The 12660-nt window shown below is 39.5% G+C and overlaps 1 protein-coding gene and 1 non-coding gene across 12 annotated transcripts in view; one reads left to right on the top strand and one right to left on the bottom strand.

The window, feature by feature from the left end:
* Positions 1-12272, bottom strand: part of ABI1 (abl interactor 1) — a 146929-nt gene extending 134657 nt beyond the window's left edge. For 10 of the 11 annotated variants that reach the window (XM_004380514.2, XM_012556708.2, XM_012556707.2 and 7 more), the window contains exon 1: positions 12007-12243. In XM_004380514.2, coding sequence (XP_004380571.1) covers positions 12007-12123 — 117 coding nt within the window. In that variant the 5' untranslated portion in view covers positions 12124-12243. Of the gene's footprint in view, positions 1-12006 lie in introns of all 11 variants that reach the window. The other variant, XM_004380517.2, reaches the window with a different exon arrangement.
* On the top strand, positions 1797-1903 carry LOC111821284 (U6 spliceosomal RNA). The gene has a single exon (XR_002824729.1). It is a non-coding gene; the product is annotated as a U6 spliceosomal RNA (small nuclear RNA).
* Positions 12273-12660: the final 388 nt, after the last annotated feature.

The following is a 12660-nucleotide window of genomic DNA, read 5'->3' as shown; positions in this document are numbered from 1 at the left end:
TGGTCTGACAGAGACTGGAGAAACCCTGAGAGTACGGCCCCTGGATACCTTTTCAGCTCAGTAATGAAGTCACTCCTGAGGTTCACCCTTCAGTCAAAGATTAGACAGGCCCATAAAACAAAAGGAGACTAAATCAGCACACCAGCCCAGGGGCAAGGACGGGAAGGCAGGACGGGACAGGAAAGCTGGTAATATGGGACCCAAGGTCAAGAAAGGGAGAGTGTTGACATGTCATGGGCTTGGCAACTAATGTCACAAAACAATATGTGTATTATTTGTTTAATGGGAAGCTAGTTTGTTCTTTAAACTTTCTTCTAAATTAAAAAAAAAGAATGGCTCAAATCCAAAAAACTGACAATACCACATGCTGATATGGGCGGGAGGCAATTTGTTATTTTCTTACAAAGCTAAACATACTATTTGTTGTTTTTAGTTGCCATCAAATCAGATCCCACTCATAGTGACCTTATGTATAACAGAAGATCCAAGTATTTCATGCCTAGGTATTTCTTTAACTGATGTGAAAACTTACCTGCAAAAAAAACCCTGCACATGAATGTTTATAACAGTTTTATTCAGAATCTCCAAACAGAAGCAACCAAAACGTCTTTCAATTAGTATTTTATATATATCTATATATACATATATATATACAGACACCACAGTTTATTTACTCAGATAAATAATTATTGTTTATCTCTGAAAAGAAATAAGCTAACAAGCCACAAAAAGACATGGATGAACCTTAAATGAATATTTCTAAGTAAAAGAAGCTAGTTTGAAAAGGCTACACATACTATGATTTCATTTATATGACATTCTAGAAAAGACAAAAATAGATAGCAGTGATAAATCAGTAAGTAATTGCCAGGGGGTTGGGAGATGGGGTGGAGGGTTACATAGATGAAGCACAGGAAATTCTTTAGGGAGGTGAAACTATTCCTGTGGTTCTGTAATGCTGGATACATGATGTTATCCATCTGTCAAAATCCATACACAGAATTTTGCAGTACAAAGAATGAATTTTAATGTATGCAAATTAAAAAATAATTTAGGAGGTCAGGGTATTTCATGATGGAATGCATAATTTGACAAAAGAATCTAACTGAATCACAAATATACTGAACAACCTTACTGAAGGAAATGAGGGAAAAAGTTGCTGACCTAAGTAACTTTGGAAATGAATGGTTTCTGTATGACTAAAGGCTAAAGAAACTGCATAAGAACTTTACTCTAGTTGATGAAGTTGTTCCCATAGGGGTACAGGTTAAAAATTCTGAAACCACTGTGCATGTATATTTGAATTGAATAATTAAATAAACGGACGGCAGGTGTTGGGGAAAAAAAAATTTAAATGGACACACAAAACTGCTCACTATTCCCACTACCTTTTCTAATAAATTATCTCTGAAAGGTCTAGTTCACACTTTATCCTCAAACTTCAAAACATCTACCTCTCCCTCACTCTCCTGTGATAACTACATGTTATACTTCAGTAAGAAAAACTAAGTGCAGACAAGCACTACGGGGTCACCGCATCACCAAATCTTCCAACTACCTCCATCTGTATTAACATGTAGACAGAACAAGTTAAAGAGTGAATACAAGATGAGGGATGGAGGAAGATGTAGACAATAGTTTTAAGAAAACTAGCTAAATAATAAACAAGAGAGAAGTCAGTTACTAGAGTAGGATATAAAGTCAGAGGACAATTTTCTAATACAGGAGACTTCAGAGGTATAAATTCTGAGTGCACAAATTCAGTAAAGAGATACGGAATAAAGATTTAAAAAGTGGTGCTTGCTTTGGCAGCACATATACTGAAACTGGAATGATACAGGGACGATTAGCATAGCTCCTGCATAAGGATGACATGCAAATTCATGAAGCCTTCCATTATTTTTATGAGACCAAATTGTCAGCAATTGCTTGCAAGCAAAGATGTGAAGGTAAGGGGGCAGGGAAACTAGATTACAGGAAATGGAAAACCAGAACGTAAATAATGAGAATGTTGACACATTTTGAAGAATGCAACCAATGTCAATGAACAATTTGTGTAGAAACTGATAAATGGGAACCTAATTTGCTATACAAACTCTCAATGAAAACACATTATTTTTTTAAAAAGATATAAAACGTGTAAAAACTAGTTGTCATCTAGTCTATTCAGACTTATGCCAATCCCATGTGTGTTAGAATAGAACTGTGCTCCAAAGTGTTCTCGATGGCTGATTTTTTGGAAGTAGACTGCCAGTCCATTCTTCCAAGGTTATCTCTGCGTGGATTCAAACCTCCAACCTTTGGTTAGCAGACAAGCACTTACTTAACAGTCTGAAGCAGAAATTCAGAATTATCTAAGTGCAAATTTAATAATGTATAACTATTTGTCTTAGTCATCTAGTGCTGCTCTAACAGAAATACCACAAGTGGATGGCTTTAACAAACAGAAGTTTATTCTCTCACAGTCCTGTAGGCTACAAGTCCAAATTCAGGGCATCAGCTCCAGAAAAAGGCTCTCTCTCTCTCTGTCAGCTCTGGAGGAAGGTCCTTGTGATGCATCAGTCTTCCCTTGGTCTGGGAGCATCTCAGCGCAGGAACCACTGGTCCAAAGGACGCGCTCTGCTCCCGGCACTGCTTTCTTGGTGATGTGAGGTTCCCATGTGTCTCTGTTCGCCTCTCTCTTTTATATCTCAAAAGACATTGGATTAAGATACTATCCAATCTTGTAAACCTCATCAGTATAACCTCATCACAGTGATATAATTTACAACACATAAGGAGATCACATATAATCTCATCATAGTGATAGAGTTTACAGCACATAAGGAAATCACATCAGATTATACAATCATACAATACTGGGAATCATGACCCAGCCAAGTTGACAGATATTTTTTGGGGACACAATTCAATCCATGACACTATTGGTTCCTTCTTTACATATTTCACAACAATATTCCATTATGAACCTCTCCAAGGTACACAACTAAAAGAATTGAAAATAGGCACTCAAATACTTGTAAAGAAATTTTCATAGCATCACCATTCACAACAGCCCAAACAAAATGTGGTATATACATATATTGATTACATTCTTCATGTTATGCCACCATTATTGCTATCCTTTTCCAAGTTATTCTACCACCATTAACATAAACTCAATGCCCCCTAGCAAAAACTCCCTTTTTCTCCCCTCCTCCCACCCCAGTAACCATTAACCATCTTTGGTTTCTATGTATTTACTTATTTCATATAAGTGAGATCATACAGTTTTTGTCCTGTTGTGACTGATTTATTTTATTCAGTATGATGTTTTCAAGGCTCATCCATGTTGTAGCATGCATAAGGACTTCACTTCTCTTTATGGTTGAGTAATATTCCCACTGTACGTAAATACATTTTGTTTACCCATTCATCTGTTTTTTTGTTTTGTTTTTTTAATGTACTTTAGATGAAGGTTTACAGAATAGTTTCTCACTAAACACTTAGTACACATATTGTTTCATGACAATGGTTAACAACCCCACGACATGTCAACACTGTCCCTTCTCAACCGCAGATTCTCTATTACCAGCTTTCCTGCCCCCTCCTGCTTCTAGTCCTTGTCCCTGGACTACTGTGCCCCATTAGTCTCGTTCTGTTTTATGGGGCTGTCTCATCTTTGGCTGAACGGTGAACCTCGGGAGTGACTTCATTACTGAGCTAAAAGGGTGTCCAGGGGCCATACTCTCAGGGTTTCTCCAGTCTCTGTTAGGTCAATAAGTCTGGTCTTTTATTGTGAGTTAGAATTTTGTTCTACATTTTTCTCCAGCTCTGTCCAGGACCCTCTGTTGGGATCCCTGTCAGAGAAGTCAGTGGTGGTAGCCGGGCACCATCTATATGTACTGGCCCAGTCTGGTGGAGGCCATAGTAGTTGTGGTCCCTTAGTCCTTTGGACTAATCTTTTCCCTGTATCTTGTTTTCTTCGTTTTCCCTTGCTCCTGAAGGGGTGAGACCAGTGGAGTATCTTAGATGGCTGCTCACAGGCTTTTAAGACCCCAGACACTACTCACCAAGGTAGAATGTAGCATATTCTTTATAAACTGTGTTATGCCAATTGAGCTAGATGTTCCCTGAGGCCATGGTCCCCACAGCCCTCCACCCAGCAATTCAGTCCCTCAGGGAGTTTGGATGTGTCTATGAAGCTTCCGTGACCTTTCCTTGTACAAGTTGTGCTGGCTTCCCCAGTATTGTATACTGTCTTACCCTTCACCAAGGTTACCACTTATCTATTGTCTATTTAGTATTCTCCCCCACCCTCCATCCCTCATAACCAACAAAGATTGTTTATTTTTGTGTGTAACCTTTTTCCTGAGTTTTTACAGTAGTGGTCTCATAAAATTTTTGTCCTTTTGTGATTGACTTATTTTACTCAGCATAATGTCCTCCAGTTTCATCCATGTTATAAGATGCTTCAAAGATTCATCAGTGTTCTTTACTATTGCATAATACTCCATTGTGTGTATGTACCACAGTTTGTTTATCCATTTATCTGTTGATGGACATTTCTGTGGGTTCCATATTTTGGCCATTGTAAAAAGTGCTACATTGAACATTGGTACACTACAATGAGTTTTTATCATGCTAATAATTAGTAAAATAAGATTTAAAATTAGTTTCTGTGTACTTTATACTTGAGATGGTCCTGTTGTTGTTGGTAGGTGCTGTCAAGTGGATTTTCAACTCACAGAAACCCCATGTGACAGAGTAGAACTGTCCCATAAGGTTTTGTAAGCTGTAATCTTTACAGGAGCAGATCACCAGGTCTTTCTCGAGTGCTGGGTGGGTTCGAACTGCCAACCGTTCAGTTAGCAGCCGAGCACTTAATCACTGCACCAGCAGGGCTCCTTAAGATGGTCCTACCAATATTCTTTAATGAACATAAAACTCAATTCTACAAACGTTTGCTAAACATCTACCTGTTATGTGTAAGGAAATGGTTAGGTGCAGATGCATATCAAAATTGGAATCCACTTGATAGAAAATACACATATTATCGTCCTCCAATAAATTAACTAAAAGTTAGGCTTTTTGTTTGTTTTGCTTTGAGATTTTCTTTGCAAACCCTGGTTCACTAACTACCAACTATTTGAAAAGTTTCATTTTGTAAATGGAGAAAATTAGTAAATACATGGTTAAGAGTACTTATTTGGCTTGATGCAAAGTGGTAGAACTAAAAAACAAATCTCGTCTCCATTCTAAGGACTGGATGTTCACTGTTAAAATGACTAGTCAGCTAATTGTCATTTTCCTAGTATCTTATCTTCTCAATGCTGTACTTAAAAAAAAAAAAAAAAACTCCTTATTTTTTGGAACAGTGTCTTAAATATTAAGGTCTTTAAACAGTTTGTAGTTCTGGAGTTTGTCTATTATTTCTTCTAAACACAAGCCATAACTTCAATAAAAGTTATAATTAACACAAAAATATGTTAGAAAATATACATACCCATTGCCATCAAGTCGATTCCGACTCATAGCAACCTTACAGGACACAGTAAAACTGCCCCTTAGGGTTTCCAAGGCTGTAAATCTTTACGGAAGCAGACTGCCACATCTTTCTCCCGTGGAGCGGCTGGCGGGTTCAAACCGCTGACCTTTTGGTTAGCAGCCGAGCACTTAACCACTGCACCACCAGAGCTCCTGAGAAAATATATATACAGTCCCCAATTAAAACTTTCTCAATGCCCCAAAATCCACATTTAACTATTATTTTTACCCTGTTTTCATACCAACACTTGTTTCATGGATTTTATCAAATTATATCTGCATAATCTCCTAATGTCTGATTCAACCTCTTGTCCCAATACTAGCACTGTTCCTTTCTGGCTAATATATTCTTGTCTGTTAACTCACCAATGTTTGGTTCTTAGGGCATAATTTCACTGACAATAAATAGGGTTACTGTAAATGGCCATAGATCAGACCCCCAACTGCCCAAGTATCTCTTTTCCACTACAATACATATGAGCCTCTGCTATCAGAATCAACTGGAGAAAGCAGAAGCACACAAGAGGAATTGGAAAAATCTCCTTAAAAAATTTTCTTAAAACCCCCTCTAAAGGATAGAAACATACTAAAACTAAGGATCTAAATAGACCAGGACTAGATTTAAGTACCACATGTAAAGCTCCTATTAGTATTAAAGTTTCAAAAGGGAAAAAAGGAGAGAACATTAGTTTTAATACAAACCTCTAAATACTATATATTCCTAAAAAAAAATTCAGTTTTCTCCTTGAGAGTATTATTAATAAGAACTGATATGATATTCCATTCATAAGAACTGATATGCTAAGTCAGCTCCTGCTCTACCAAGCCCAGTATCATGCTTCACAGCAGTATTAACTAACAAGTTGTGACAAGGTATAGGTCAACTCATCAATTAACTTCTTCTGTAAAATTATTTAAAGCCCTGTTTGATTCATTTACTTTACTACCCTGTATCTCTAATTTTGTTTGCCATTGTTTTACTCAAAATTCAAAGGACAATTCTAAGAATTCTGATCTTTCCAGTATGTTCTTATATGTTGTTGTTGGTTGCCTTTGAGTCGATTCCAACTCATTGTGACCCCACGTGTACAGAGTAAAACTGCTCCACAGGGTTTCTAAGGCTATGTGACCTTTCAGAAGCAGATTGCCAGGCCTGTCTTTCAAGGCGCCTCTGGGTAGGTGTGAATTGCCAACCTTTCAGCTAGCAGCACTGCTTAACCATTTGCACCACCCTATTCTTATACCGGAAACTCTGGTGGTATAGTGGTTAAGAGCATTGTTTGCTAATGGAAAGGTCGACAGTTCAAATCCACCAGGCACTCTTTGGAAATTCTATGGGGCAGTTCTACTCTGTCCTATAGGGTTACTATGAGTCAGAATCAACTCAACAACAATGGATTATTCTTATACTAGAGCCCTGGTGATGCAGCAGTTGATAGCTCACCTGCTAACCAAAAGGTTGGGAGTTAGCATCCACCAGCCACTCCTTGGAAACCCTATGAAGCAGTTCTACTCTGTTCTATAGGGTTGCTGTAAGTAGGAATCAACTCAACGGCAATGGGTTTTTGTTGTTGTTGTTGTTTATTCTTATACAGCAGTACCCTTATCACCTCAATCATTTTGATTGTCTTACTTGAGCCTACTTTGTGTAGAAATCAGAACTACCTGAAATATTACAAGACATTTTTTGTCAAACTCTACTAATTTCTTATACAAATTTTCTTACCACAATTGCAAAGCTGTATCATAGTAGAAAAAGCAGGCAAGGATGCATAGAAAGGATCCATGGATCTCAGTGAAAAACTAGCCCATACTTCCTATAGTTCAACACTTCAAGAAATAAAGAAGTCCCCAAATTAAGAACATACCTGTTCTTATATTTGCAACTTGGAACTCAGAGCGCATTTTCAAAAGAAAATAATGATAAGACAGTTTGTTAGGTTCCCACACTTGACTAACAAACATCAATTTATTCCATGGCATTCCTGAAGTAGTCTGAGTTCTAGACTGTATATAACATTTATGTCTGAAGACTAGTATGATATGAAAAGAGCACAGTCTATGCGCTTGTCAGAATTAGGCAGAAATCCTGACTGCCAATCATTAACTGCATGAACTAACAAAATTTATTGAACTTTTCTGAGTACTAATTTCCGCATCTGTAAGAGAGTACTGCCTATCATGGAGAGGTTTTGTAAGGATTAAAGATAACACAAAACAACCGGTAAAGACTGTGACAGAGTAGGTACTCAATAAAAAGAAGCAATTATATCAACTCTATTCCTCATTACCCTGTCTGCACATTCTTTTTATCCCTTACACTGCACTAAGCACCCATTCGGGATTTCTTAAAAAGAGTTTTGGATTTGGAATCGAAAATCTGGGTTTAACTATGGTCACTATCTCACACAAGCTATGGAACGTTAGGCTAGGTATTTAACTTCTTTGAACCTTGGACTGTTGATTTGTTACAAAAAAATTATAAGATTATTCTAATAATTAAGTGACAATTTATGAGCTGGCATAAACTGTGCAGTAAGAGAAATGTTGGCTTTTTACCTACTCCAAGTCCTCCTACTCAAAAATCACTTGTCTTCTGAGATCAAATGTGCATAATGAGCAAATGAGCATAAGCTAAAGTCACAGAAGAAGAAAAGCAAGCTAAACTAAGTAACTCACAATAAAATACTACTGATAACATCCCCTTTATACTCCCAGACCTTAGAACACACAAATGAAACTCTGATTGGTGGAATTCCAGGCAAAGGAACAAAAATAAATTAAGTTGAAAAAAGTTAAGCTGTATGGAAGAGTGTCTGCCCTTGCCCAAGCTCGCAATATGCATCCTGAGAAAACTTGCTTAAGCAGTTTCTACTTTTTTTCACTTAGCTTCCCTTCGTATTCCCCAAAATAGTTATACAACAAAGGCAGCATGAACCCTGAGGTAAAGCAAAGGAAATTGGTCAGATGAGTAAGCGTGCCCAAGTTATGAAGTGACTGTCAGAAAAATTCAAATTGGTCACATCAAACAGAAGGTAGACTTTTTCAATATCTATATAAAAAACATTTTCTATTTTGAATATCATTCCCCCATAACAACTTCAAAAATCCTGTCCTTTTTAAGATAATGCAATCTTTTGGGAGGTTCCGCTGTTAATAATACAATTTAATAGTTAAAGGCAACAGAACCCAAAGAGCTACAATAAACTGCTCCGAGGACTCGATTGCACTACAGCCCAGAGAACTTAGCTGAAGTGGACTGCACTTCAAAACTGTGGGAAAACAACAAAATAAAATTTTAATTCCCAGGATAAAAATCACCCAGGCAATAACATAACTCACCTTGGGTATAAAAAATTCTAAGAATATAAGTAGCTGCACATTTCACCTGAGAGAAGGAATGTTCATGTAGTGTGTTGTTTATAACCCAAATCAGGGTCACAGAAAGGATACAGAAAGATCTCAACAAATAATGAATAGCTATTTCTAGTACTATTTGTTCCCTATGCATAGCACCAAAGTCAGTGGCACCACCTACCACCCCAAAGATACATCAAGTTCCACAAAAGTAATCAGTCTTCATCATCTTCACCCCACCTGAGGCCCTTAGGAAGGCAGCTAGTGACCTGAATCATGCAGCCCAAAGTTTAACGAGCTACTGAGGTATTAAGATAATCATTGCTGTGTGTGAATTTCATCTCCCTTCAACCCCCTAGTTAAAAATCAGAACGGCGATCACCAGTGGTTCAGTGGTAGAATTCTCCCATTCTATGTGGGAGACCTGGATTTGATTCTGGCTAAAGCACCTCAGGCACAGCTATCACCCATCTGTCAGTGGTGGACTGCATGTTGATATGATGCTGGACAGGTTTCACCAGGGCTTCCAGACTAAGACAGACCACCAAGAAGAAAGGTCAGGCGATATACGTCCAAAAATCAGCCAAGGAAAACCTATGAATCACAACAGTCCCATCCACAACCAATAATGAGGATGGCACAGGCCTAAACAACAGTTCATTCTGTTGTGCATAGGGTCACCTTGAGTGGGAGGCTGACTCAAAAGCAGCTAACAAGAAGATCAGAATACCTCACTGGAGTCAAGTTTGAAAACCAAACCCACTGCCATCTAGTTGATTCCGACTCATAGCAACCCCCATATGTTACAGAGTACAACTGAGTTCCATAGGGTTTTCTTGGATGTAATCTCTACAGAAGTAGATCACCGGGCCTTTCTTCTACACACCGCTGGATGAGTTTGAACTACTAACCTTTTGACTAGTGGTCGAACACAAACTGTTTGTGCCACCCAGGGACCTGGAGTCAAGTTTAGGACCACCAAAAAAAAAAAAAAAACTTTGAGGCCACCAGCAGTGACTCTTGACGCCATGGTACTAACATTTTAAAAAGTGAAAGAAATAACATGACATCTTAATTAGACAAATTACCAATGAAGTTTAAAAGTACTTCAAAGTTACGTGATGGTGGCATGAAGGAGAAACGAAAAGGGTCAGAGAGAAAAAAGAAATGCCTTTATAACATACAATTATCTGAAAAAGAAACAGTCGACAGGTTAAAACATGTTTTCAGTTACCAACTGTTGCCAACATGTAGCAGTTACCACACCATATACTTGTCAGATTTCCCAATATGCAAAACAAAAAGGAGTCTCCCCTTTATGAAGTACTTATCTACTGACTTCTGTAGAGAAGAAATGACTTTTCTGGAATGCGGGCAATTTCACTTCCTACGCTCTCCGAGTTTCAAAATCTTTAAAATCTTCAGCAAAATAGGTTCACCTCAATTTTAAAGCTTTTCATGTTAGGTTGAATAAAAACTGCATATTTTTAATACAGATAAACTATAAAATCACTTTTCTATCTTAAATTATATCCACATCTCAACTAGATTTTAAAATGCTTCTTTAAAGGCTAAATACAAAGTTTGCAAAAACAAGTAATAATACAGTAGATGTGGCAGGCATTGAATAAGTTTACTTATCAGTAAAATTCCTAAGTAAAAGCTTGAAAAAATTTGTGAAGATAAACTCCTAGTAATGCTACTGAAGAGACAATGTGACTAGTAAGGAAACTGAGAAATATTTAAAATATTCTGAAAACAGCATCTCCCTCTAAAAATAAAGAGGAAACGCATTTGCCAACACAGAAGCCATGGGTTCTTAAAAATGATAATCACATCGGAGGCATTTCTAAAAATACTCCAGTTCTGAATTGCAGTAACTCTATCTAATCTTTCAAAGCACGTTTTGTCATGCCTTACCAGTAGCAAGCAAGTTTTTGGTATCATTATACTGATACAAAGGACTCTTCTACTTTATTTGCTTCTACTGCAAACTGTTGGTTTACACAGTTAAAGATCTGCAAACCAGACTACCAAACACATAATTCACTTACATGCATTAAAAAAAAAAAAAAAGCTCATGTCATAGATAAGGTCCCAAGAATTTTCTAATGAATTTACAATAACAGCTATTTTACGTTCTGGTTTAAAGGTTCGGTAATCTATTAGGATTCATATTCTATACATTTACGTAGGTTGGAAAGAGAAACTTCAGAACAGGGGAATTACATCATTCTATTTTAAATTACTTATGAAGCCAACAGTTCAAGAACTTTTGGAGGGAGAGAGTATTTAAGACATTTTCCCAAATAGTAAAGAATAAATCATGTTTTATAATAACGATAGCCCTGACAACCTCTAGACTACATACAGTGGAGCGGAAGTGAAAATGATGAGAGGGAAAAACCCAACTTGAAAACGGACAGGCAGGCAGATTTACAAACCTTCAATTAAAGGAATTTTAAGATTAAGTTCTCTCAAACGCCCTCCCTTACTCCCCACCCGCTTCCTCCTCTCCTTGGGGAGGTCTGTGTAATGTGACTCATGACAAATTTTTTAAAAAATAAATAAAAGACACACCCTCTGGGTTGAACTGACATAATCGCCCCCACCCCACCCTCCCCCGACACACACCCCGCTTTTCCTCTCCCTTCTGCTTCTTGTCCCTTAGCCTCACCCCTGTCCTTTCCTGTCCCTTCTCCCGATTCTAGACCCCTCTCCAGGCGGAGAGGCAGCAGGGCGGCAGCTCGGTCCCCGGGACAGAAGCACAGCCAACAGAAAGCTGCCAAGGGGCAGCGAGACCCGAGGGGCCGAGCCCGCGGGGAGGCGGACGTCAGGGGACCGCCCGGCTGCGGTGGCGGCTGGATCCCGGCTCCCTCGCCCATTTTCTCTCTCCTAGAGGTTTCAACCACCAGAGCCACTTCCTGTATCGCAGCCCGACTCCCTCAGCTCTGTCAACTGCTCTCTTCGCGGCTGGGGTTGGGGTTGGGGTTGGGGTTGGGGTTGGGGCTGAGGCAGAGGCTGAGATTAGGCAGCTCCCCACCCCGCCCAGTGGGCTGGTCACTCTAGCGGCCGACTGCGGGTCCGCGGTCCGGGCAGCGCCCGCCCGCCCGCGCTCCTCACCTGTATGTAGTTGTTTTCACAGTAGTCCGCCACCCGGGTCAGGTTCTGGTAACTCTCTATCAGTGCCCTCTTGCCCGATGGGATCTCCTCCTCTAGTAACATCTGCAGCTCTGCCATTTTCCACCCCTCCGCATCGCTTCCTCTCCCGTTAAAGAGACAGCGGCAGCAAGGTCCGCGAAGGCTCCGAGCACCTCTCAGCCCGGATACAAACCGCCTACCCGCCCTCCCGCCTGGTATTGTGGGACGGTACCTCCTCCTCTTCCTCCTCACTCCACCCTCCTCCACCCACTTCGCGCAGCCGCCTGAACCTCGTCCTCTCGCGATCGTTCCTAACTCCCAGACCACGGGATTTCCTCCCCTCCCCGTTTGCTTGGTCTTCTGGGAATTGTAGTCTATAATAGGTTAGACTTCCCATCTGAAGCTGAGGCGTCGGGGAGGAGTCTAACTGGAGAACTTTGATCAGAGGTGGTGATTTTAGGTCCGGAATTCCTGACAGCTCCGGTAGATGGCGCAACAGGGTGACTCTGGAGAATAAAACCCTCCCCTCTCCCCCAAAGCTGTGAAGCTGCAGAACTTTAACGGGAAATGTCAATAAATAAACGCCGTGGATTCTGATTAGTATTAAAAAAGGATAAAGCCAAAACCACACTCGGT

Source organism: Trichechus manatus, unplaced genomic scaffold (genome assembly GCF_000243295.1).
Source record: "Trichechus manatus latirostris isolate Lorelei unplaced genomic scaffold, TriManLat1.0 scaffold00075, whole genome shotgun sequence".
Lineage (NCBI taxonomy): Eukaryota > Metazoa > Chordata > Mammalia > Sirenia > Trichechidae > Trichechus > Trichechus manatus.
This window is presented reverse-complemented; position numbering and strand designations above follow the sequence as displayed.